We start from the raw sequence: 27,594 nt of genomic DNA on the forward strand, positions 1-27,594 counted from the left end.
ATTCACTACAGGTAAATCAGGGACTAGTGCACTACAGGTAAATCAGGGACTAGTGCACTACAGGTAAATCAGGACTATATTCACTACAGGTAAATCAGGACTATATGCACTACAGGTAAATCAGGGACTATATTCACTACAGGTAAATCAGGGACTACATGCACTACAGGTAAATCAGGGACTACATGCACTACAGGTAAATCAGGGACTACCATCACTACAGGTAAATCAGGAACTACCATCACTACAGGTAAATCAGGGACTAGTGCACTACAGGTAAATCAGGGACTAGTGCACTACAGGTAAATCAGGGACTACATGCACTACAGGTAAATCAGGGACTACATGCACTACAGGTAAATCAGGGACTAGTGCACTACAGGTAAATCAGGGACTATATTCACTACAGGTAAATCAGGGACTAGTGCACTACAGGTAAATCAGGGACTACATTCACTACAGATAAATCAGGACTATATTCACTACAGGTAAATCAGGGACTACATTCACTACAGGTAAATCAGGGACTACATGCACTACAGGTAAATCAGGGACTACATGCACTACAGGTAAATCAGGGACTACATTCACTACAGGTAGATCAGAGATTATATTCACTACAGGTAGATCAGGGACTAGTGCACTACAGGTAAATCAGGGACTATATTAACTACAGGTAAATCAGGGACTACATTCACTACAGGTAAATCAGGGACTACATTCACTACAGGTAAATCAGGGACTACATTCACTACAGGTAAATCAGGGACTATATTAACTACAGGTAAATCAGGGACTACATGCACTACAGGTAAATCAGGGACTATATTCACTACAGGTAAATCAGGGACTATATTAACTACAGGTAAATCAGGGACTACATGCACTACAGGTAAATCAGGGACTAGTGCACTACAGGTAAATCAGGGACTATATTCACTACAGGTAAATCAGGGACTACATTCACTACAGGTAAATCAGGGACTACATGCACTACAGGTAAATCAGGGACTAGTGCACTACAGGTAAATCAGGGACTATATTCACTACAGGTAAATCAGGGACTACATTCACTACAGGTAAATCAGGGACTACATGCACTACAGGTAAATCAGGACTATATTCACTACAGGTAAATCAGGGACTATATGCACTACAGGTAAATCAGGGACTAGTGCACTACAGGTAAATCAGGACTACATTCACTACAGGTAAATCAGGGACTAGTGCACTACAGGTAAATCAGGGACTACATGCACTACAGGTAAATCAGGGACTACATTCACTACAGGTAGATCAGAGATTATATTCACTACAGGTAGATCAGGGACTAGTGCACTACAGGTAAATCAGGGACTATATTAACTACAGGTAAATCAGGGACTACATTCACTACAGGTAAATCAGGGACTACATTCACTACAGGTAAATCAGGGACTACATTCACTACAGGTAAATCAGGGACTATATTAACTACAGGTAAATCAGGGACTACATGCACTACAGGTAAATCAGGGACTATATTCACTACAGGTAAATCAGGGACTATATTAACTACAGGTAAATCAGGGACTACATGCACTACAGGTAAATCAGGGACTAGTGCACTACAGGTAAATCAGGGACTATATTCACTACAGGTAAATCAGGGACTACATTCACTACAGGTAAATCAGGGACTACATGCACTACAGGTAAATCAGGGACTAGTGCACTACAGGTAAATCAGGGACTATATTCACTACAGGTAAATCAGGGACTACATTCACTACAGGTAAATCAGGGACTACATGCACTACAGGTAAATCAGGACTATATTCACTACAGGTAAATCAGGGACTATATGCACTACAGGTAAATCAGGGACTAGTGCACTACAGGTAAATCAGGACTATATTCACTACAGGTAAATCAGGATTATATTCACTACAGGTAAATCAGGGACTATATTCACTACAGGTAAATCAGGACTATATTCACTACAGGTAAATCAGGACTACATTAACTACAGGTAAATCAGAACTATATTCACTACAGGTAAATGTTGTTTCTGCACCAGACCTCCCCCTGCGCGGCGAGGCCCGTCCGCCCCAGGGCCGTCACGGTGCTACAGTAATGCTGGGTTTACCAGGGCTGTTCTGAGGTGGAGCCGCCTGTAAACACCCAGACACATGAAGGGGGCCCGTTACCTGGGGGGGCCGTTACCTGGGGGGGCCGCCTGTAAACACCCAGACACATGAGGGGGGTGGGGGGTAACGATACCATGAGGAACATATGACTGGAAACAATTTATTTTATTTGAAAGACACAAAATATAAAAACAATGCTGTGCATTTGCCCTGTTGTTACAGTTTGTAATTCTTTATAACTGTCCACTTTCATACAAGTACAAATAATACACAAACTGAATAGTTTCTCTCATGTACCACTTGACTTCTTTCTTTTCCAGAAATTTAGAAATGTTGAGAAAAAATTCGAAATGCCGAGAAAAGTCGACATTTCGTGAATAAAGTAGAAATTTTGAGAAAAAAGTCAAAATGTCAAAAAAAAAAGTACAATTTAGAATTTTTTTCTCGACATTTCTAATTTTTTCTCATAATTGTACAACATTAACGTCAACATTTCGACTTTTTTCTTGATATTTTATATATATATTGTAATATTGACATATTAATTTAAGCGCTGGTTTCTCCAGAGATCCATCCGGCCTCAGGTCGTCACGTCAGATATTTATTAATTTATAATTATTTATTAATTTAAGCGCTGGTTTCTCCAGAGATCCATCCGGCCTCAGGTCGTCACGTCAGATATTTATTAATTTATAATTATTTATTAATTTAAGCGCTGGTTTCTCCAGAGATCCATCCGGCCTCAGGTCGTTTAGTGTCAGATATTTATTAATTTATAATTATTTATTAATTTAACACTGGTTTCTCCAGAGATCCATCCGGCCTCAGGTCGTTTAGTGTCAGATATTTATTAATTTATAATTATTTATTAATTTAACTGCTGGTTTCTCCAGAGATCCATCCGGCCTCAGGTCGTCACCACCTTCGAGCTGCCCGGCTGCCACGACATGTGGACGGTCGTCTGCAGCGACGCCCGGGAGGAGAAGAAGGTAAGAACCGTAGGGGGTTCTGGTCCGGGTTCTGGTCCGGGTTCTGGTCCGGGTTCTGGTCCGGGTTCTGGTCTCACCAGGTCTCCCCCTCCCCCCCAGGACGGTAAAGGGGACGACTCTGACGATGGAGGGAAGACGGAGACGGAGGAGGAGAAGGAGGGAGAGAAGGAGGAGAAGACGGAGAAGGAGAAGATGGATCCTCCGCTGGAGGACGACAACAAGAAACACGGATTCCTGATCCTGAGCAGAGACGACTCCACCATGGTGAGATACGGGGTCAGAGGTCAGGGGGGGTCAGAGGTCAGGGATTCCTGATCCACAGCAGGGACGACTCCACCATGGTGAGGACAGGGGGTCAGAGGTCAGGGGGGGTCAGAGGTCAGGGATTCCTGATCCTGAGCAGAGACGACTCCACCATGGTGAGATACGGGGGGTCAGAGGTCAGGGGGGGTCAGAGGTCAGGGGGGGTCAGAGGTCAGGGATTCCTGATCCTGAGCAGAGACGACTCCACCATGGTGAGGACAGGGGGGGGTCAGAGGTCAGGGGGGGTCAGGGGTCAGGGATTCCTGATCCTGAGCAGAGACGACTCCACCATGGTGAGGACAGGGGGGGTCAGTGTGTGCCAGAAAAGTGCAATAGGGCTGAGTTATGATTCTGCGTGAAAACGACGCCGTAGCCCACCCCGTAGCCCACGCCGTGCCTACGGCGTGGGCTACGGCGTGGGCTACGGCGTGGGCTACGGCGTGGGCTACGGCGTGGGCTACGGCGTGGGCTACGGCGTGGGCTACGGGGTGGGCTACGGGGTGGGCTACGGCGTGGGCTACGGCGTGGGCTACGGCGTGGGCTACGGCGTGGGCTACGGCGTGGGCTACGGCGTGGGCTACGGCGTGGGCTACGGCGTGGGCTACGGCGTGGGCTACGGGGTGGGCTACGGCGTGGGCTACGGCGTGGGCTACGGCGTGGGCTACGGCGTGGGCTACGGCGTGGGCTACGGCGTGGGCTACGGGGTGGGCTACGGCGTGGGCTACGGCGTGGGCTACGGCGTGGGCTACGGGGTGGGCTACGGCGTGGTCTACGGGGTGGGCTACGGCGTGGGCTACGGCGTGGGCTACGGCGTGGGCTACGGGGTGGGCTACGGCGTGGGCTACGGGGTGGGCTACGGCGTGGGCTACGGCGTGGGCTACGGGGTGGGCTACGGCGTGGGCTACGGCGTGGGCTACGGGGTGGGCTACGGCGTGGGCTACGGCGTGGGCTACGGCGTGGGCTACGGCGTGGGCTACGGCGTGGGCTACGGGGTGGGCTACGGCGTGGGCTACGGGGTGGGCTACGGCGTGGGCTACGGCGTGGGCTACGGCGTGGGCTACGGCGTGGGCTACGGCGTGGGCTACGGCGTGGGCTACGGCGTGGGCTACGGGGTGGGCTACGGGGTGGGCTACGGCGTGGGCTACGGCGTGGGCTACGGCGTGGGCTACGGCGTGGGCTACGGGGTGGGCTACGGCGTGGGCTACGGGGTGGGCTACGGCGTGGGCTACGGGGTGGGCTACGGCGTGGGCTACGGCGTGGGCTACGGGGTGGGCTACGGCGTGGGCTACGGCGTGGGCTACGGCGTGGGCTACGGCGTGGGCTACGGCGTGGGCTACGGCGTGGGCTACGGGGTGGGCTACGGCGTGGGCTACGGCGTGGGCTACGGCGTGGGCTACGGGGTGGGCTACGGCGTGGTCTACGGGGTGGGCTACGGCGTGGGCTACGGCGTGGGCTACGGCGTGGGCTACGGGGTGGGCTACGGCGTGGGCTACGGGGTGGGCTACGGCGTGGGCTACGGCGTGGGCTACGGGGTGGGCTACGGCGTGGGCTACGGCGTGGGCTACGGGGTGGGCTACGGCGTGGGCTACGGCGTGGGCTACGGCGTGGGCTACGGCGTGGGCTACGGCGTGGGCTACGGGGTGGGCTACGGCGTGGGCTACGGGGTGGGCTACGGCGTGGGCTACGGCGTGGGCTACGGCGTGGGCTACGGCGTGGGCTACGGCGTGGGCTACGGCGTGGGCTACGGCGTGGGCTACGGCGTGGGCTACGGGGTGGGCTACGGCGTGGGCTACGGCGTGGGCTACGGCGTGGGCTACGGCGTGGGCTACGGGGTGGGCTACGGCGTGGGCTACGGGGTGGGCTACGGCGTGGGCTACGGGGTGGGCTACGGCGTGGGCTACGGCGTGGGCTACGGGGTGGGCTACGGCGTGGGCTACGGCGTGGGCTACGGCGTGGGCTACGGCGTGGGCTACGGCGTGGGCTACGCTTCGACGTGTACAACACGCCGTTCGCTGACGCCGTCACTGCAGTCGTGAACTTTCAGCCTCTTTTCTTCGTATATGATTTTATTTATTTATTTATTTTTTTTTTGTTTTGTTTTTTTGTCCTTATTTCTTTGATTCACTGTGACCGGAAAAAGTCGGATAAACCATTCAGGAAAAGATTGCGAACTAGCAGTCGCGGGGGGAACTGCACCGTGGAGAAATGTAGTGACGGAGAAGTCCGAAGGTTCACGACGGCGTTGATTTGACGCAGAACCGTAACTCAGGCTATAAGCATTAGCACTTTACAAACTCTGAGCACTTAATTACTGGTTTATCAATGGTAACATGTTTTATTGCTTAATGATTTTAATCCAGTTCAGTCGTATCTTTTAATGTTTTGTTTTGTTGGTATAAATGTCTCGTCTCCTTTTTCTGCTGGTTCTGATTCTGTGTGGCATTAATTTCTGGCTACAACCGTGAATAAAGTTTAACAAATAAAAGTGAATTGATTTCCCTCTGAGGAGGAGAGCAGGAACTAAACCATGTTCCTCTGTAGATCCTCCAGACGGAGCAGGAACTAAACCATGTTCCTCTGTAGATCCTCCAGACGGAGCAGGAACTAAACCATGTTCCTCTGTAGATCCTCCAGACGGAGCAGGAACTAAACCATGTTCCTCTGTAGATCCTCCAGACGGAGCAGGAACTAAACCATGTTCCTCTGTAGATCCTCCAGACGGAGCAGGAACTAAACCATGTTCCTCTGTAGATCCTCCAGACGGGGCAGGAGATCATGGAGCTGAAATTTCAACTTTTTTCTCTAAATTTCAACTTTTTTCTCAAAAATTTCAACTTCTTTCTCAAAATTTCAACTTTTTTCTCTAAATTTCAACTTTTTTCTCAATTTCAATTTTTTTCTCAATTTCAACTTTTCTCTCAAAATTTCAACTTTTCTCTCAAAATTTCAACTTTTCTCTCAAAATTTCAACTTTTTTCTCAAAATTTCAACTTTTTTCTCAAAATTTCAACTTTTTTCTCAAAAATTTCGACTTCTTTCTCAAAAATTTCGACTTCTTTCTCAAAATTTCAACTTTTTTCTCAAAATTTCAACTTTTTTCTCAATTTTAACTTTTTTCTCAATTTCAACTTTTTTCTCAAAATTTCAACTTTTCTCTCAAAATTTCAACTTTTTTCCCAAAATGTCAACTTTTTTCTCAAAATGTCAACTTTTTTCTCAAAATTTCAACTTTTTTCTCAATTTCAACTTTTTTCTCAATTTCAACTTTTTTCTCAAAATTTCAACTTCTTTCTCAAAATTTCGACTTTTTTCTCAATTTCAACTTTTCTCTCAAAATTTCAACTTTTCTCTCAAAATTTCAACTTTTTTCTCAATTTCAACTTTTCTCTCAAAATTTCAACTTTTCTCAAAATTTCAACTTTTTTCTCAACTTTTTTATCTTGTATTTGGGACAATACGGTACTGGTTTATCAATGGTAACATGTTTTTATTGCTTAATGATTTTAATCCAGTTCAGTCGTATCTTTTAATGTTTTGTTTTGTTGGTATAAATGTCTCGTCTCCTTTTTCTGCTGGTTCTGATTCTGTCTGGCATTAATTTGCCGCGAATGGTGGAAATTTCTGGCTACAACCGTGAATAATGTTTAACAAATAAAAGTGAATTTAATTCCCTCTGTAGATCCTCCAGACGGGGCAGGAGATCATGGAACTGGACACCAGCGGCTTCGCCACCCAAGGCCCCACCGTGTTTGCCGGGAACATCGGGGAGAACCAGTACATCGTCCAGGTGTCGCCCATGGGTCTCCGTCTGCTGGAGGGAGGTAGGAACAAATACAAAGATGGAGTTGAATTGGTATTTTTTTATCGTCATTTTTATCGGGATAAATGCCAGAAATTATCGTGATACATTTTTTAGTCCATACCGCCCATCCCTAGTAGGAATACTCCTGATTTAGATTTGTTTTTTATTCTGGAGGGAGGTAGGAATAAAAACCAACATTAGGACTAAATATCGTTCCGACTAAATGAGGTCGTTTTTCCCCTAAACTTGCCCCAAAAGTCACCAAATTTTGCACCAAGCCAGGCCTGGTGATAAATGTGATATTTAATGGTTTACATTAATGGGCGTGGCCTAACGGCTCAACAGCGCCCCCTAGAAAACTTTGTGCCTCAAGCCCCACAATACGGTTTGACGTACATTCACGAAAATCGGTACACACATGTATCATGTCACAACTTAAAGAACATTTTCAATTAATCGTGTCATTTTGGCGCAATTTATGCAATTTTTTATGTGATTACATAATGCACCGTGTTATTACATTTCCTAGAAAATAAAAAAGTTGCAACAAGTGCATTTTATAATAATCTTCTCAAATCTGCAATAAAAAAATGTATCACAAATTGAAATGAAAAAGTTATTACATTTGGTACGTTTATTACAAAATGAGGCTCAACAGGCCTGGACCGGGTCTCCGGTTCCACTCCCGTTTACCTCCTAACCCTGACCTTTGACCTTTAACCCCCAGTGAAGCAGCTGCACTTCGTGCCCGTGGACCTGGGATCTCCCATAGTGCACTGCTCCGTGGTGACCTTTGACCTTTAACCCCCAGTGAAGCAGCTGCACTTCGTGCCCGTGGACCTGGGATCTCCCATAGTGCACTGCTCCGTGGCCGACCCCTACGTGGTCATCATGACGGCCGAGGGCGTCGTCACCATGTTCGCCCTGAAGAGCGACTCGTACCTGAAGACGCACCGGCTGGCGCTGCAGAAACCCCAGATATCCACGGTGAGTAATATATATAATAATAAATATAATATAACAATAATACCTGCAGAAACCCCAGATATCTACGGTGAGTAGAATAATACTACTACTACTACTACTAATAATAATAATAATAATAATATACCTGAAGACGCACCGGCTGGCGCTGCAGAAACCCCAGATATCCACGGTGAGTAAAATACTACTACTACTACTACTAATACTACTAATAATAATACCTGCAGAAACCCCAGATATCCACGGTGAGTGTTAATATAATAATAATATTAATAATACCTGCAGAAACCCCAGATATCCACGGTGAGTGTTAATATAATAATAATATTAATAATACCTGCAGAAACCCCAGATATCCACGGTGAGTAATATATATAATAATAAATATAATATAATAATAATACCTGCAGAAACCCCAGATCTCTACGGTGAGTATTAAAATAATAATAATAATAATAATAATAATACCTGGAGAAACCACAGATATCCACGGTGAGTAATATATATAATAATAAATATAATATAATAATAATACCTGCAGAAACCCCAGATATCCACGGTGAGTAATATATATAATAATAAATATAATATAATAATAATACCTGCAGAAACCCCAGATATCCACGGTGAGTAATATATATAATAATAAATATAATATAATAATAATACCTGCAGAAACCCCAGATCTCTACGGTGAGTATTAAAATAATAATAATAATAATAATAATAATACCTGGAGAAACCACAGATATCCACGGTGAGTAGAATAATAATAGTAATGATGATAATAATGATGATAATAATAGTAATAGTAATAATAATAGTAATCTCCTCGGTGAGTGGAGCCCCCTGCTGGACCGGTGCCGGTTTGGAGCTAGAACAGTCTCATCATTCACAAATGCACAGGAGAAAATTCACAAATGCACACGCAGATCCACAAGTGGATCTCACAGTTCTGAGACAGGGATCCACAGGTGTTCATGGGAGAGGGGAGGGCTAGTGGGGGCAGAGTCACCTTGTTTACATTCCACCAGGGAGATTGTGACCAGAGCGATCGCCCTGAGATCGCTCTGTCAAGGCCACATTATAGAATCAACAATTATATTGAAAAACAGGCAGCCTCAGTAATTTTCCGTCTGCCTTCAGTCTCTGGTTCATCAATGGCGACTCCAATCAGACGAATTTGTGATCAATTCCCGCCAAGCCGAGCTTCCACCTTCTCCAAGGTCTTCTCCATCTTACCAATGAGCTCAAAGACGCCGCCAGCCTGAGATTCTGTTCGAGAATCACATCCAGCTTACGGCTTTGCTCCCCCAACGTCAGATGTGCTGAGAGACCAGTAAATCAATTCCATGATTGTAGAGTTTCGGAGGAGTAAAAAGGAGAGACTCTGAAGACGAGACAACAAGCATTTGTGGACTGGCGTGTGCATTTGTGAATTATGAGACTGTTCTATCTCCATACGCCGGCGCCCCCTGGTGGTCGAACCCGGAGCTGATCCGTCTCTCTCTCCTCAGCTCTCCAGGGTGATCACCTTGTGCGCCTACCGGGACGTTAGCGGCATGTTCACCACGGAGAACCGGGTCAGCTGCTGCACCAGAGACGACTCGCTCAGCAGGAACCCGTCGGAGGTGGAGACGGTGATCCAGGAGCTCAGGTGAGGGTTAGGGACCTCAGGTGAGGGTTAGGGACCTCAGGTGAGGGTTAGGGACCTCAGGTGAGACCTCAGGAGCTCAGGTGAGGGTTAGGGACCTCAGGTGAGGGTTAGGGACCTCAGGTGAGGGTTAGGGACCTCAGGTGAGAGTTAGGGACCTCAGGTGAGGGTTAGGGACCTCAGGTGAGGGTTAGGGACCTCAGGTGAGAGTTAGGGACCTCAGGTGAGAGTTAGGGACCTCAGGTGAGGGTTAGGGACCTCAGGTGAGGGTTAGGGACCTCAGGTGAGACCTCAGGACCTCAGGTGAGGCAATTTATTTTATATAACATCTATTACAACATCAGAATCAGAAAAAGAAAAAGATTTATTGCCAGGTCAGACATAAATACTTAAATAATAAATACACCTTAAAATGTTTATAATTTTGTACATAGAAATTCCACATTTGTCTATTGTCTATTTGTCTATTGTTCATTTGTTTATGGTTCACCTTTACCATAGAGAGCGAAACTACCGGAGTCAAATTCCTTGTTGGACAATGTTCGAACCTGGCCAATAAAGATGATTCTGATTCTGAAAATCAGACGAGAGAACTTGACTCCGGTTTACACCGATGGCACCATTAATACGGACGCCATTTTTAGAGGAAGGATGACACTGGGATGGAGGAGGAGGGAAAAAAGGCATCTTCACACTGTGTATTAATACCTAGTGTCAAGGTGCAAAAAACCCCTCAGCACAGAAAAGCAACATACACACAACGGGGGCGGGGGGGACCCAGCACCCAGCACCCGGCACAGGTCCTCCAAGTGAGAGCCGCGGCCATTGCAGCTGGCGCTCCAACCCGGAGACTGTGTCAGGAGGGGCTGCTGATAAGAGGGGGGAGCCAGGAAGACGTTGGATATGGGGAGAGGGGGGTGTGTCAGTGTGTGTGTGAGAGTCTGTGACGCGATAAGTCCGAGAACCTTCGCCCAGAGTGCAGCCAAACGTCCTTGATGTTATCGGGCAGCGGTACAGTTCTGGGAGGGAGGTCCTCAGGTGTTTGTGGGAGAGGGGGAGGGTTAGGTCGGGTGCAGAGCGTCATGTTTACATTCCTCCAGGGAGATTGTGACGAAGAGGCCTGCCAAGCCGCTCCGTCAAGGCCAAATCAAATCAGTAATTTGCAGGCAGCTCAGTAATTTTCCATCTGCCTTTCAGTCTTCTGGTTCCTCAATAAACTCCGATCAGACGAATTTGTGATCAATCCCCGCCAAGCCGGGTACTCAGCCTCAGTTGTTCAGATGTTCAGACATCAGTTGTCTCCGTCATGTTCAGCAGCAACACCATGGACGACGAGGAGGAGATGTTGTACGGAGACTCCAACGCTAACTAGAGCTTTACTAACACTAACTAGAGCTTTACTAACACTAACTAGAGGTTAACTAGCACTAACTAGTCCTCGTCATGTCCGACAGCAACACCATGGACGACGAGGAGGAGATGCTCTACGGAGACTCCAACGCTAACGCTGGACCTGCTAAAGATGATCCTGGTTCTGGTTCCGGGACCGAGGGAAGTCCCGGGAAGACGGAGCCGAGTCACTGGTGTGTGATCTGCAGGGAGAACGGAGTCATGGAGGTGAATAAAGATCTATCTGTCTGTCTGTCTGTCTGTCTGTCTGTCTGTCTTATTTTATCGTTTTTACCGTGAGATACAACGGTGTCGCGCCGTTGCCGCGACACCCCGGTCACAGTTAATCAAAGAGATCAAGACAACTATTGTGCAAAAAAAATAAAAGAAAAAAAAATCACACACATGGAGAAAAGAGGCTGAAAGTTCACGACTGCTTCACCAACCGTAAATGTGTTGCTACCAATAACCAATCACAGCCCTCGGTCTGCGTTGGGTCGTAGTTACAGTTTTAATGAGGAGCAGGTGGACAGATCTGTCTCCAGGTGTACCAGCTGACATGTCTCTCCTCCCTGATTGGTCAGATCTACGTCTCTCATATCTGTCCTCTGGTCTCTGATGGACATGTCTGTCCTCTAGAGGTGGGTGCAATTCATCGATGTGTCGATGCATCACGATGCGTCACGTGACAATTTGGAATCGATTAATTAAAAAAAAAAAAATGTAAGTTATCCTATCCAGATTCCAGACTGAATAAGCTGCTGAATCATTTCATTTCTTATTGTTCACTGTAAATATGGCAGATATGTTTACACTAAGTTCATATCTAGTTTACTTGAATTAATGAACTCATTAAATCCAGGGCTTGAGCGTTTTCAGTGTTTTCCACCAATAGAGGGCGCTCTCATGCAAGTGCAGCTTTCCCTGGTCAAAGTTAAGGAAGTCAAAGAGCAAATGTTTACATAGTCATACAATAAAAAATACATGTCAAATGTTCAAAAAACCTTGTTATTTAGTTAATGAGTGTTGTTAGAGGAACTGAGTTCATTGATTGGATATTGATTTACAAATGTAGCCACAGATGAAGACAAAATCAATCTTGTATGGAAAAAAGCATTAAAAATCACAAGAATCCAAGAATCGTGGCACCAATAATCGAAATCGAATCGTGAGGTTCCCTTGTTTGCACACCCCTACTCTGTTCTATGCTCTCGTTGTGCCACAATTCCTCACACGGGGCACCATGTATGTTGTGCCACAAAGGGTTGCTGGTTCAGTTATGATATCCTGATTTAAGGTTCTGTGTTAAACCAACGTAGAACCGACGCCGTTGCCGCAACGGCGTTACCGCGCCGCCGTTACCGCGACGGCATTGAAAAAAAAAAATCACACACACACGAAGAAAAGAGCTGAAAGTTCACGACTGCTTCACCAACCGTAAATGTGTTGCTACCGAGAACCAATCACAGCCCTCGGTCTGCGTTGGTCGTAGTTACAGTTTTACAGAGGTGCAGGTGGACATGTCTGTCTCCAGGTCTACCAGCTCTTACCTGTCCTCCTGTCTCCAGGTGTACCAGCTGCCGGACTGGCGCCTGGTGTTCCTGGTGAAGAACTTCCCGGTGGGCCAGAGGGTTCTGGTGGACTCGTCGTCGGGCCAGTCGGCGTCCCAGGGCGGGGACTCTAAGAAGGAGGAGCTGACCCGGCAGGGAGAGATCCCTCTGGTGAAGGAGGTGGTTCTGGTGTCGCTGGGACACAACCGGACCCGCCCCTACCTGCTGGTGAGTTCCTGCTGAACCAGGAACCAGGAACCTGCTCAGGAACCAGGAACCTGCTCAGGAACCAGGAACCTGCTCAGGAACCTGCTCAGGAACCAGGAACCTGCTCAGGAACCTGCTCAGGAACCAGGAACCTGCTCAGGAACCTGCTCAGGAACCAGGAACCTGCTCAGGAACTGAACCTTGTCTCGTCTCCAGGTCCACGTGGAACACGAACTCCTGATCTACGAAGCTTTCACCTACGACCAGCAGCAGCCGCAGAACAACCTGAAAGTCCGATTCAAGAAGGTAGGAACTAGGATTCAAGAAGGTAGGAACTAGGATTCAAGAAGGTAGGAACTAGGATTCAAGAAGGTAGGAACTAGGATTCAAGAAGGTAGGAACCAGGATTCAAGAATGTAGGAACCAGGATTCAAGAAGGTAGGAACTAGGATTCAAGAAGGTAGGAACTAGGATTCAAGAAGGTAGGAACTACGAGGGAGACCCCCGTTACACCTTCAGGTGTTTAACGGGAGTCTCCTCCTTCCTGCAGGTGAGAAGGAGCCTCCCGTTACAGCAGAATCAGAATCAAAAAAAGCTTTATTGCCAGGTCAGACATAAATCAGACGAGAGAACAGCACAGTTTAACCAAGTGAGGAACGCGGCAGCGTGGCGCTGGAACCCGGCGACCGTGTCAGGGGGGCTGAAAGAGGGGGGTCAGGGAAGGCGTTGAAGATGGTTGTGTGGTTATCAGTGAGTGTGTGTGTAGCGGTAAGTCCGTGAACTTCTCTCAGAGCTGCTCCTCAGCCAATGTCCTTGATGTTATCAGACGGCTCGGTCAGTTCTGAAACAGGTCCACAGATGTTCCTGAGAGGGGAGGGTTAGTGGGGGCAGAGTCACCTTGTTTACATTCCACCAGGGAGATTGTGACTACAGCGATCGACCAAACCGCCCTGTCAAGGCCAGATTATAGAATCAACAATTGTATTGAAAAAACAGGCAGATCCAGTAATTTTCCGTCAGCCTTCAGTCTCTGGTTCATCAATGGTGACTCCAAACAGACAAATTTGTGATCAATTCCCGCCAAGCCGAGCTTCCAACTTAAAGTTAAAGTCTGAGTGTTGGTCCAGAGCTGATCCCGTCAGCCACGTCCGGCAGCTCTGAAAGAGACAAAGCAGCTGTCGACGACTAACGCGTTTGTCGATATGCGAGGAATCCTCCTTGAAAATGGGAAACAGGAAATGACCATATACGGACTGTCAGTAATGGACAATGGACGAAAACAGATGGTCACACATGTTAAAGAGGCTTGGTATGAAGAAACAAACAGACATCTTTAAAAGCAGCGGGTCACATAGGGTCGATGGGGCCCCTTCCTGAAAACAGGAAGTCTTGGACAGATGTGTCCAACTGCACAATAATCAACTGTTTAACAGAGCAGACGACCCCCCTGAGTTCCCTCAGGGAGTGGCTTGTCCTGTGACTTCTGTTAACAGTGATGAGGATGTGAAAAACCCAGCAGTCACTTCTCTGAGCTGACCTAATTAAACCTAATTAAGCCTAATTCTGATAGTTTCATAAGGACAACTAAGTTTGAAAAGGTTGATTAACCTTACACTCCTCCTCCCCGCAGGTTCCCCACAACATCAACTTCAGGGAGAAGAAGACGAAGCTGAAGAAGGACAAGAAGGGCGAAGGCGGCGAGGACTCGGGGGTCAGAGGTCGCATCGCCAGGTTCCGCTACTTCGAGGACATTTCCGGCTACTCGGGGGTAAGACGCGTCTCTGAAGGTTGTATCTCTGTCCCAGCACCGTGCTCACCGTCTCTCCTCGTCCTCCAGGTCTTCATCTGCGGCCCGTCGCCACACTGGATGCTAATCACCTCCCGCGGCGCCATGAGGCTCCACCCCATGACCATCGACGGCCCCATCGAGTCCTTCTCCCCCTTCCACAACATCAACTGCCCCAAGGGCTTCCTCTACTTCAACAAGCAGGTATTAAAATCTGCCCCAAGGGCTTCCTCTACTTCAACAAGCAGGTAGGAACCTAAATCTGCCCCAAAGGAACCTAAATCTGCCCTAAAGGAACCTAAATCTGCCCTAAAGGAACCAAAATCTGCCCCAAAGGAACCTAAATCTGCCCCAAGGGCTTCCTCTACTTCAACAAGCAGGTATTAAAATCTGCCCCAAGGGCTTCCTCTACTTCAACAAGCAGGTAGGAACCTAGATCTGCCCCAAAGGAACCTAAATCTGCCCCAAAGGAACCTAAATCTGCCCCAAGAGAACCTAAATCTGCCCCAAGGGAACCTAAATCTGCCCCAAGGGAACCTAAATCTGCCCCAAGGGAACCTAAATCTGCCCCAAGGGAACCTAAATCTGCCCCAAAGGAACCTAAATCTGCCCCAAAGGAACCTAAATCTGCCCCAAGGGAACCTAAATCTGCCCCAAAGGAACCTAAATCTGCCCCAAAGGAACCTAAATCTGCCCCAAAGGAACATAAATCTGCCCCAAAGGAACATAAATCTGCCCCAAGGGAACCTAAATCTGCCCTAAAGGAACCTAAATCTGCCCCAAAGAACCTAAATCTGCCCCAAAGGAACCTAAATCTGCCCCAAAGGAACCTAAATCTGCCCCAAAGGAACCTAAATCTGCCTTAAAGGAACCTAAATCTGCCTTAAAGGAACCTAAATCTGCCTTAAAGGAACCTAAATCTGCCCCAAAGGAACCTAAATCTGCCCCAAAGGAACCTAAATCTGCCCCAAAGGAACCTAAATCTGCCCTAAAGGAACCTAAATCTGCCCTAAAGGAACCGAAATCTGCCCCAAAGGAACCTAAATCTGCCCCAAAGGAACCTAAATCTCCCCCAAGGGCTTCCTCTACTTCAACAGCAGGTATTCTGGGCGTCTACACGCCGTTAGGAACTTAAATCTGCAGGTTACGTCCAGCTGCAGAACTTCAGAGATCATTAAATCGTCCTGGGAGACTTTGGGTTGGGGTTCGGTGGACCCCAGAAGAATGAATGTGGTTCCTGAGTCGTTCCTGTTCTCCCCCCCAGGGGGAGCTGAGGATCAGTACCCCCCCCCCCCCTCCCCCCCTACCTGGTTCTGGGTTCTGAGAACCAAGAATCTTCGCCCAGAGTGCAGACAGTTCTGGGAGGGAGATCCTCAGGAGTTTGGGAGAGGGGGAGGGTTGAGTTGGGTGCAGAGCGTCATGTTTACATTCCTCCAGGGAGATTGTGACGAAGAGGCCTGCCAAGCCGCTCCATCAAGGCCAAATCAAATCAACAATTTGCAGGCAGCTCAGTAATTTTCCGTCTGCGTTTTCAGTCTTCTGGTTCCTCAATAAACTCCGATCAGACAAATTTGTGATCAATCAATTCCGGCCAAGCTGAGCTCTCAGCTTCTCCATGTTGTTATCCATCTTGTTGATGAGCTCAAAGAACCCCGCCAGCCTGCGGTTCTGCTCGAGAATCGCATCCAGCTTACGGGCCTGCTCCCCCAGCGTAAATGTCAGAGCGCTGATCACTTTGCTTGATCCATCTGCCACGTCCGGCAACCTGGAAAAGTGACTAAAGGAGGCCGCCGACGACTTACGCATTTGTCGATACATCAGGAAACCCCCACCTCCGATCAAGGAGATAATCAGGAGAAATCCTGCGATCATAAATCTGTTTCTGGTTCGGGTTCTGGTTTCTGATTGGTTTATTCTCCCCCACCACCAGGGGGAGCTGAGGATCTCTGTCCTCCCCCCTACCTGGTTCTGGTTGGGGTTAGTGTTAGGGTTCTGGTTCTGGTTTCTGATTGGTTTGTTCTCCCCCCCACCACCAGGGGGAGCTGAGGATCTCCGTCCTCCCCCTCTACCTGGTTAGGGTTGGGGTTAGGGTTCTGGTTTCTGATTGGTTCCTTCTCTCACCACCAGGGGGAGCTGAGGATCTCTGTCCTCCCCACCTACCTGTCCTACGACGCCCCCTGGCCCGTCAGGAAGATCCCGCTCCGCTGCACCGTCCACTACGTCTCCTACCACGTGGAGTCCAAGGTGAGTCACTTCTCCACCGTCCAGGAGACGTATTTAAACAGTTTCTTTTATGTGAACAGTTTCTTTTCTGTGAACACGGCAGAGTTAGGGCTGGGGATCGATTTTTTTTTTGCGCGAAGGGGTCAAAGTGTGAGTATTTGACACTGCACAAAAATAATAATGCATGAAAATCAATGTTGCTACTCATCATTGACATATCCCAGGCTGTAATAACCCAAAACAAAAAAATCTACTTTGCATGTAGTATATTGAAAATAATTCAATTTTTCAGTTTTTTTCATCTAAAAACATGGTGGCATTGTGCCAAAAACCTGGCATTTAAAGGGTTAAATCTTTAAAAAATCATGAATATTTGATATCAATACTTAGGTCACAGTGAAATAAATTAGCTCAATTAAAGTGGAATATAATATTAATGTATAATATGTTTTATAGCTACCTTATGAAAAGCATGTTTTTTGCGCGAAGGGGTCAAAGTGTAACAATTATTCTAGGTGTCCCGGAGGGTTAATACTAGTATTATATTGAGATTCAACAGCAAGTATTGCAGCTAATGATGCTGTAAGGACCAATCAGCTCCCAGAATGCTGATAGAACTGTATATATAAATATATATATAATATATATATATATATATATATATATATATATATATATATATATATAACTGCTTTAGAAACATCGTGGGTCAGGATTACCAAACAGATCCAGGGAGGAAACAGAGGACGAAAGAAAATTTGCTTTTATTTTTTCCCCATTTATGAGAATTTGGTTTTTAACATTTATGCAAATGTAACCCCAAGACAGAATATAAAGCAAAGAAATATAGACAATGTATGCAATTATAACTGAAAACTTTAATGTTTTCATACTTTTAAACATATTTAAAGGCAAAAACATGGCACCAGTTATTCTCGTGTCCAACAAAATATTCATTTTTTGGGCAAAAACCAAAAAGTACCAAAAGTTGTAATGATGGAACAAAAAAAAAAAGTATTTTTTTTTTTTTTTTTTTTTAAATCGATCTTTAGACATGTGAATCGATTTTTAGGAATTAATATGGGAATCGATTTAAAATCGGAGAATCGATGTTTTCAACACAGGCCTAAGCAGAGTTAACGGCTAATGTGAACAGTTTCTTTTATGTGAACAGAGTTTACGGTTGAGTGTTTGATTCCAGGTTTACGCCGTCTGCACCAGCGTGAAGGAGCCGTGCACCCGTATCCCCCGCATGACGGGAGAGGAGAAGGAGTTCGAGACCATCGAGAGAGGTCAATATTAGTATTTAATTAATATAATTATATTATTATTATTATTATTATTATATAATTAATATTATATAAAACTCTCCCACTCTGTCAAAAACGTCATGTGTTCATCTTGATATTTTCCTGCAGACGATCGTTACATCAACCCTCAGCAGGAGAAGTTCTCCATCCAGCTCATCTCCCCGGTGAGCTGGGAGGCCATTCCTAACGCCCGGTAAGACCTTCACCCTCTCATTCTGACCCTCACCCTCTCATTCTAACGCCCGGTAAGAGAGAGTTCCCTCGTCTTCATCCTTTTCCTTCTGGGTGATTGTGTTGTAGCCTGAGGTTCTGGTTCCCTAACCCGGTTCTGTTCCCTAGCACTAACCCTAACCCGGTTCTGGTTGTGTTCCCTAACCCTAACCCGGTTCTGTGTTCCCTAGCACTAACCCTAACCCGGTTCTGTTCCCTAGCATGGACCTGGAGGAGTGGGAACACGTGACCTGCATGAAGACGGTGGCTCTGCGGAGCCAGGAGACGGTGTCGGGCCTGAAGGGCTACATCGCTGCAGGAACCTGCGTCATGCAGGGGGAGGAGGTCACCTGCAGGGGGAGGGTGAGTAGAACCAGAACCAGAACCAGGACCAGGACCTGAGTCATGCAGGGGGAGGAGGTCACCTGCAGGGGGAGGGTGAGTCAGAACCAGAACCAGAACCAGGACCAGGACCTGAGTCATGCAGGGGGAGGAGGTCACCTGCAGGGGGAGGGTGAGTCAGAACCAGAACCAGAACCAGGACCAGGACCTGAGTCATGCAGGGGGAGGAGGTCACCTGCAGGGGGAGGGTGAGTCAGAACCAGAACCAGGCACGCAAAAACGCACGAACGCACGAAAAAACGCAGGCAAGACGCACGCAAAGCGAACGCGCGCACGAAAAAACACAGGAAAAAACGCACGCAAAACGCACAAAAGAACGCACGCAAAACGAACGCACGCACGAAATAACGCAATGGAGTAGAACCAGTCCTGGAGTAGAACCAGTCCTGGAGTAGAACCAGTCCTGGAGTAGAACCAGTCCTGGAGTAGAACCAGTCCTGGAGTAGAACCAGTCCTGGAGTAGAACCAGTCCTGGAATAGAACCAGTTCTGGAGTAGAACCAGTCCTGGAGTAGAACCAGTCCTGGAGTAGAACCAGTCCTGGAGTAGAACCAGTCCTGGAGTAGAACCACTAGGATTCAGATCTCTGAGCCTCTAAATCTAGATCTAAACTGCTTCTATCCTGGTCGTAAACGTCCTCCAGAGTTCATCTCTGAACTGGACCTGGTTCCCTCTGAACTTCCTGATGATCCACTGATCCTACTGGGAAACATGAATATAGCAGACTTGAATTAGCTGTAGAAATTGGCGAGCCAGCCAGGAGGATAATCAGTCTTTTTTTTCTTATTTTCAAAATGATCAAAATCACAACTATATTTAAAAATTATTATTTAACATTTAATTATTCATAAATTCAATTCAATTCAATTCAATTTTATTTATATAGCGTCTAATACAACAGATGTTGTCTCTAGACGCTTTCCAGAGATCCAGAACATGAACATAAACATAAACATAAACATAAACCCCCGAGCAATTATTATATAAACAATGGCAGGTAAAAACTCCCTTAGTGGGAGAAAAGCCTTAAGCCAAACAGTGGCAAGGAAAAACTCCCCTTTAGGAGGAAGAAACCTTGAGCAGGACCAGGCTCATAAGGGGGGACCCTCCTGCCGAAGGCCAGACTGGGGGAGTCAGGGACGTCGACAGCACACAGCAGGCAGGTGGAAGCAGCAGCGGGATGACCAGAGGTGGGGGGGGGGGGGGCGTCAGCAGCACACAACAGTCATGTGGAAGCAGCAGCGGGATGACCAGAGGGGGGGGCGTCAGCAGCACACAACAGTCATGTGGAAGCAGCAGCGGGATGACCAGAGGGGGGGGGGGGGCGTCAGCAGCACACAACAGTCATGTGGAAGCAGCAGCGGGATGACCAGAGGGGGGGGGGGTGCAGGCAGGCGGAAGCAGCAACAGCAGACATCCACGTAGGCAGGTGGAAGAAGCAATGGGATGACCAGAGGGGGGGGAGGGCCGGGAACACAGGCCAGAACGCAGCTCCTGAGGCTCCGGCCTGCAAACATACACAAAAGAGAAAAAAGGGGGGCCGGCACAAGAAACTACAGGAACAATGGACAAAAATGATAGCTATGAGATATTTATAATAAATAAAAATGGTAATGGAGAAGAGAGGCAGGGAAAAGGAGAGGAGAAGAAGGGTGAGAGGCACCGCCCAGCGGATCATGTCGGTCCCCCTGCAGCATAAGCCTATAGCAGCATATCTACCGCGAAGCTATATTTGAGACTAACTATTATAGTTTTGTTCTATAGCTGCGACAATGACTACTGACTCTAACACACTAAAGTTTACACTACCTAGAGATTTACCAACACCAGCTAGAGGTTTACTTAACACTAACTATAAGCTTTACTAAACAGAAAGGTTTTAAGTTTAGTTTTAAAGGTGGAGGTGGTGTCAGCCCCCTTAACCCAGATTGGAAGTTGGTTCCATAGTAATGGTGCCTGATAGCAGAACGCCCGCCCTCCAAATCTACATTTAGATACTCTAGGAACTACGAGTAAACCTGCACCCTGGGAGCGGAGAGCTCGGCCAGGAACATAAGGTACTATCAAATCTTGTAAATACTGCGGAGCTAAGCCGTTTTGGGCTTTATATGCAAGTAATAAAATTTTAAATTGAATTCTGAATTTTACAGGTAGCCAATGGAGCGACGCTAACACTGGAGAGACGTGGTCTCTCCTGCGAATTCCTGTCAGTACTCGTGCTGCTGCATTTTGGATCAGCTGGAGCCTATTCAGCAAATTACTTGGACATCCTGCTAACAACACATTACAGTAATCCAGTCTAGAAGATACAAACGCATGAACTAGTTTCTCTGCATCCCTCTGCGAGAGGATTTTCCTAATTTTTGCAATATTACGGAGATGGAAAAACGCTATTTTACAAACCTGATTGACATATGGTTTAAACGACAAATCCTGATCGAAAACAACACCAAGGTTTCTCACAGTTGCACTGGAAGCCATCGCAACACCATCTAATCCCTTCCTAAGATGCTCTGGACCAAGAATGATAACCTCTGTTTTATCTGAATTTAGAAGCAAGAAATTTCTGGACATCCAGTCCTTGATGTCCCTAAGACATGCCTGAAGTTTAACTAACGGTTCTGTTTCATCCGGCTTCATAGACAAGTAGAGCTGCGTATCATCAGCATAACAATGAAAGTGTATGCCGTGATTCTGGATTATACTTCCCAACGGCTGCATGTATAAACTGAACAAGATTGGCCCTAACACTGAACCCTGTGGAACACCATAACAGACCCTCGACTGTTCTGAAGAAACCTCATGTACATGAACAAACTGGAACCTGTCAGATAGATATGATTTAAACCAACATAGAGCTGTCCCTTTAATCCCAACAACATGCTCTAACCTGTGCAGTAAAATGCCATGATCTATAGTGTCAAAAGCAGCACTGAGGTCCAGTAGAACCAGTATGGACACTAATCCCTTATCTGAGGCCATAAGAAGGTCATTCGTAACTCGAACCAGTGCTGTCTCTGTGCTATGATGCATTCTGAACCCTGACTGAAAGACTTCAAACAGATCATTTCTATACAAATAGTCACATAACTGGCTTGAAACTGCCTTTTCCAGAATTTTAGATACAAATGGAAGGTTAGAAATTGGCCTATAATTAGCTAAGGTGTCTGGGTCAAGGGAAGGTTTTTTAAGTAAAGGTTTAATTACTGCCACTTTGAAAACCTGTGGTACATATCCTAAACTTAGGGATAGGTTAATTTGGTCCAGTATTGTCACACCAATAAGAGAAAAAATATGTTTGAATAGACGAGTCGGGATGGGGTCTAACATACATGTGGTTGACTTAGCTCTATTAACGAGTGAAGTCAGCTCAGGGAGGTCTATAGGATCAAAACAGTCTAGAGACAAGTCAGAGCCTAGGGAAGTCGCTAAAGCTGAAGAAACGCCCACAACCGGCTGGTTGATTTCTTCTCTAATTCTCGTGATTTTACTGTTGAAGAAGCCCATAAAGTCCTCACTACTGAGAGCTGCAGGAATGCACGGCTCCACAGAGCTGTGACTCTTTGTCAGCCTGGCTACAGTGCTGAACAGAAAACGTGGGTTACTTTTGTTATCCTCTATCAACGTTGAATAATAAGCTGTTCTTGCTTTTCGAATGGCTTTTTTATATACTATTAGAATATCTTTCCATTCACGATAAGAGTCTACAGACCTACAAGAGTACCACTTCCTTTCCATTTTACGCACGCTTTGTTTCAACATGCGAATATCTGAATTGTACCAGGGAGTTAAGCTCCTGTGGCTAGAAACCCTCCTTTTCAAAGGAGCAACTTCATCTAAAGCTGAGTGCAACAGATCAGCAGTGTTACTAACAAGAAAATCAACATCAGAGGTAGAACCCAGGTCACTGGCCTCTATTGCTTCAGTAGAGGCTTCACTATTTTCCACTGTCGCAAGACGAGCAACGGTCTCCTTAAATTTAGCAATAGCTTCATCAGACAAACATCTGCTAAAATAATACCTCCTGCCCTGCACTTCAACATCAACAACATTCAATTCAAACGTTATTAAATAATGGTCGGATAAAAGGGAGTTTACAGGTGACACCAACAGACCATCAGTTCCAACACCGTAGGTGAGAACGAGATCGAGAGTATGACCAAAACAATGCGTCGGCCCGTCCACTTTTTGTGAGATACCCATTGATTCTAGAAGAGAATTGAAAGCTAATTTAAGATTATCGCTTTCAACATCCATATGAATATTAAAATCACCCACTATGATGAATTTATCTGTACTGATCAATAATCCACAAAGGAAATCTGAAAATTCAGACAAAAACTCTAGATAAGCGCCAGCAGGGGGCCGATACACTACCACTAACACAACTGGCTTCTCTGATTTCCAGCTCGGAAATTTCAGACTAAGCGTGAGGCTTTCAAACGTATTATGATTGCACTTAGGTTCAATTTTTGTTTGGAGACCGGAGTTATAAATTGCTGCGACTCCTCCGCCCCGGCCCGTGTTTCTAGGAATGTGATGATTAAAGTAGCCGGGCGGAGTTGATTCATTCAAACTAACATACTCTTCATCCTGTAACCATGTTTCTGTTAAGCAGAAAACATCAGTCCTGCTAAACAAGCTAAATAAAATAAAGTACATGTTCCTATTACAAGTGGTCCGTTTTTCTCTTTACTATCTTATCATTAAATCATTAAAAATCAATAGTGCAATTAAACAATTAAAACAATCCAGTTTAAAAAATACACACAACATACACTGTCACATATTAAAATATGTCTGTTTTCATACTCAAAACGACGGCTAAAATGCCACAGCAGCTGTAACTGTTTTATTTTTAATCATTTAACCATCATTTAGCTGTTCTAAAGCTAAACGATCTTTTCTTTTCTTCCCTTATCACATTAAAACAAAGTTATCTCTTATCGCTCACCAAGGTTTCTTTGGTTTTGAAAACAGACATAACAGGAGGGTTTTCTGTTCCAGGGTTTGTTTTTACTTTCTTGTTCATTGATCTCTTTTGATATTTATCTAAATCAATCAGCTGTTTTTCAGCTGCTGCTCAGACGTCACTCAGAACGTGCTGCATGAACTGTCATGACGTTTTCTGATTAAAATACTTTTTTTTTTAAAACCAATTTATTATTTCAATCATCTTCACATAGCTGCCAATCACCCTAAGTGAAATAAATAAATAAGATAAAAAAAATGATTTAGTCTTTGGTAACCCGGGGTTACATGAACAGTGAGTTTCTGGCCTCATTTTCTTTTTTTGAGATTCATAGTTTTATTATCATTTTTCATCAAGACAAACAGCAAGGATCAACATCACACTAACAGAAAGAGCAACCCCTTAGGAAATTACATCAGCTCAATTCTAAATCCAATGAAAGATAGAATGAAGAAAGATTATAATTAAGTTAGGAATATGTGAAAACAAACAAAAGCATAAAAATAAAACAGATTAAAAAATAAATAAAAATAAAAAAAAATAAAAAGATAATAAAAAATAAAATAAAATAATAATTAAATAAAATTGAGATGGTTAACATATATGGCAATGGTACACAAGGTTATGTATGAATTGGAGTCCTGTCTAATCTATCAATATGGGTTATCCACTTTCTGGCCTCATTTTCAATCTTACTGGTCCAGACTCCAACACACAAAGCTGGTCACATCCTGGACCTGGTTCTGACCAGAAACTGTCCTGGTCCAGGTCCTGGTCCTGGTTCAGGTCCTGGTCCTGGTCCAGACTCCAACACACAAACCTGGTCACATCCTGGACCTGGTCCTGGTCCTGGTCCAGGTCCTGGTCCTGGTCCAGACTCCAACACACAAACCTGGTCACATCCTGGACCTGGTTCTGACCAGAAACTGTCCTGGTCCAGATCCTGGTCCAGGACCAGGACCTGGTCCTGGTCCTGGTCCTGGTCCTGGTCCTGGTCCAGACTCCAACACACAAAGCTGGTCACATCCTGGACCTGGTTCTGACCAGAAACTGTCCTGGTCCAGGTCCTGGTCCTGATCCTGGTCCAGGACCTGGTCCTGGTCCTGGTCCTGGTCCAGACTCCAACACACAAACCTCGTCACATCCTGGACCTGGTTCTATCTGGATTGATGTAATAATTGATGGGGGGGTCACGTTCTGGTGGAAACTTCCTGAAGAAACTTGTGTGGTAATAAAGTTATCTGACCTGGGGAACCCGTTTGAACCCGTTTGAACCCGTTTGAACCGGTTTGAACCAGCTTTCTTGTGTCCAGATCCTGCTCCTGGACGTGATCGAGGTGGTTCCAGAACCGGGTCAACCCCTCACCAAGAACAAGTTCAAGATTCTGTACGAGAAGGAGCAGAAAGGACCGGTGACGGCGCTGTGTCACTGCCACGGATACCTGGTGTCTGCCATCGGCCAGAAGGTAACGCTGCTAACGCTAACCGCTAACCCTGACCCCAACCCTATACACTCACCTGCATGTTTACCTGGTGTCGGCCATCGGCCAGAAGGTGTGTAGCTGCTAACCGCTAACCGCTAACCCTGACCCCAACCCTACACACTCACCTGCATGTTTACCTGGTGTCGGCCATCGGCCAGAAGGTGTGTAGCTGCTAACCGCTAACCGCTAACCCTGACCCCAACCCTACACACTCACCTGCATGTTTACCTGGTGTCGGCCATCGGCCAGAAGGTAACTCTGCTAATCGCTAACCGCTAACCCTGACCCCAACCCTATACACTCACCTGCATGTTTACCTGGTGTCGGCCATCGGACAGAAGGTCTGTAGCTGCTAACCGCTAACCGCTAACCCTGACCCTACACACTCACCTGCATGTTTACCTGGTGTCTGCCATCGGCCAGAAGGTAACGCTGCTAACGCTAACCGCTAACCCTGACCCCAACCCTACACACTCACCTGCATGTTTACCTGGTGTCTGCCATCGGCCAGAAGGTAACGCTGCTAACGCTAACCGCTAACCCTGACCCCAACCCTACACACTCACCTGCATGTTTACCTGGTGTCTGCCATCGGCCAGAAGGTAACGCTGCTACCGCTAACCGCTAACCCTGACCCCAACCCTACACACTCACCTGCATGTTTACCTGGTGTCGGCCATCGGACAGAAGGTAACGCTGCTAACCGCTAACCCTGACCCCAACCCTACACACTCACCTGCATGTTTACCTGGTGTCGGCCATCGGCCAGAAGGTGTGTAGCTGCTAACGCTAACCGCTAACCCTGACCCTACACACTCACCTGCATGTTTACCTGGTGTCGACCATCGGACAGAAGGTAACGCTGCTAACCGCTAACCGCTAACCCTGACCCCAACCCTACACACTCACCTGCATGTTTACCTGGTGTCGGCCATCGGACAGAAGGTAACGCTGCTAACCGCTAACCGCTAACCCTGACCCTACACACTCACCTGCATGTTTACCTGGTGTCGGCCATCGGCCAGAAGGTAACGCTGCTAACGCTAACCGCTAACCCTGACCCCAACCCTACACACTCACCTGCATGTTTACCTGGTGTTGGCCATCGGACAGAAGGTCTGTAGCTGCTAACCGCTAACCGCTAACCCTAACCCCAACCCTACACACTCACCTGCATGTTTACCTGGTGTCGGCCATCGGACAGAAGGTAACGCTGCTAACCGCTAACCGCTAACCCTGACCCCAACCCTACACACTCACCTGCATGTTTACCTGGTGTCGGCCATCGGACAGAAGGTAACGCTGCTAACCGCTAACCGCTAACCCTGACCCTACACACTCACCTGCATGTTTACCTGGTGTCGGCCATCGGACAGAAGGTAACGCTGCTAACCGCTAACCGCTAACCCTGACCCCAACCCTACACACTCACCTGCATGTTTACCTGGTGTCGGCCATCGGACAGAAGGTGTGTAGCTGCTAACCGCTAACCCTAACCCCAACCCTACACACTCACCTGCATGTTTACCTGGTGTCGGCCATCGGACAGAAGGTAACGCTGCTAATCGCTAACCGCTAACCCTGACCCTACACACTCACCTGCATGTTTACCTGGTGTCGGCCATCGGACAGAAGGTAACGCTGCTAATCGCTAACCGCTAACCCTGACCCCAACCCTACACACTCACCTGCATGTTTACCTGGTGTCGGCCATCGGCCAGAAGGTGTGTAGCTGCTAACCGCTAACCGCTAACCCTGACCCCAACCCTACACACTCACCTGCATGTTTACCTGGTGTCGGCCATCGGACAGAAGGTGTGTAGCTGCTAACCGCTAACCCTGACCCTACACACTCACCTGCATGTTTACCTGGTGTCGGCCATCGGCCAGAAGGTGTGTAGCTGCTAACCGCTAACCCTAACCCCAACCCTACACACTCACCTGCATGTTTACCTGGTGTTGGCAATTGGACAGAAGGTCTGTAGCTGCTAACCGCTAACCCTGACCCCAACCCTACACACTCACCTGCATGTTTACCTGGTGTCGGCAATTGGACAGAAGGTAACGCTGCTAACCGCTAACCCTAACCCTGACCCCAACCCTACACACTCACCTGCATGTTTACCTGGTGTCGGCCATCGGACAGAAGGTAACGAGGCTAACGCTAACCGCTAACCCTGACCCCAACCCTACACACTCAC

At 47.0% G+C, this 27,594-nt stretch overlaps 1 protein-coding gene across 1 annotated transcript in view; it reads left to right on the forward strand.

Annotated features, from left to right (window-relative positions):
• Nucleotides 1-27,594, forward strand: part of LOC133460979 (cleavage and polyadenylation specificity factor subunit 1-like) — a 72,684-nt gene that overhangs the window by 32,627 nt on the left and 12,463 nt on the right. The window contains exons 18-32 of the mRNA XM_061741691.1: nt 3,023-3,118; nt 3,218-3,382; nt 7,101-7,242; nt 8,035-8,210; nt 9,725-9,864; nt 11,316-11,478; nt 12,819-13,028; nt 13,224-13,313; nt 14,638-14,775; nt 14,845-14,997; nt 16,921-17,037; nt 18,218-18,308; nt 18,435-18,519; nt 18,758-18,899; nt 25,223-25,375. Coding sequence (XP_061597675.1) covers nt 3,023-3,118; nt 3,218-3,382; nt 7,101-7,242; nt 8,035-8,210; nt 9,725-9,864; nt 11,316-11,478; nt 12,819-13,028; nt 13,224-13,313; nt 14,638-14,775; nt 14,845-14,997; nt 16,921-17,037; nt 18,218-18,308; nt 18,435-18,519; nt 18,758-18,899; nt 25,223-25,375 — 2,061 coding nt within the window. The remainder of the gene's footprint in view (nt 1-3,022; nt 3,119-3,217; nt 3,383-7,100; nt 7,243-8,034; nt 8,211-9,724; nt 9,865-11,315; nt 11,479-12,818; nt 13,029-13,223; nt 13,314-14,637; nt 14,776-14,844; nt 14,998-16,920; nt 17,038-18,217; nt 18,309-18,434; nt 18,520-18,757; nt 18,900-25,222; nt 25,376-27,594) is intronic.

This window comes from Cololabis saira, chromosome 15 (assembly GCF_033807715.1).
Source record: "Cololabis saira isolate AMF1-May2022 chromosome 15, fColSai1.1, whole genome shotgun sequence".
Classification (NCBI taxonomy): Eukaryota; Metazoa; Chordata; class Actinopteri; order Beloniformes; family Belonidae; genus Cololabis; species Cololabis saira.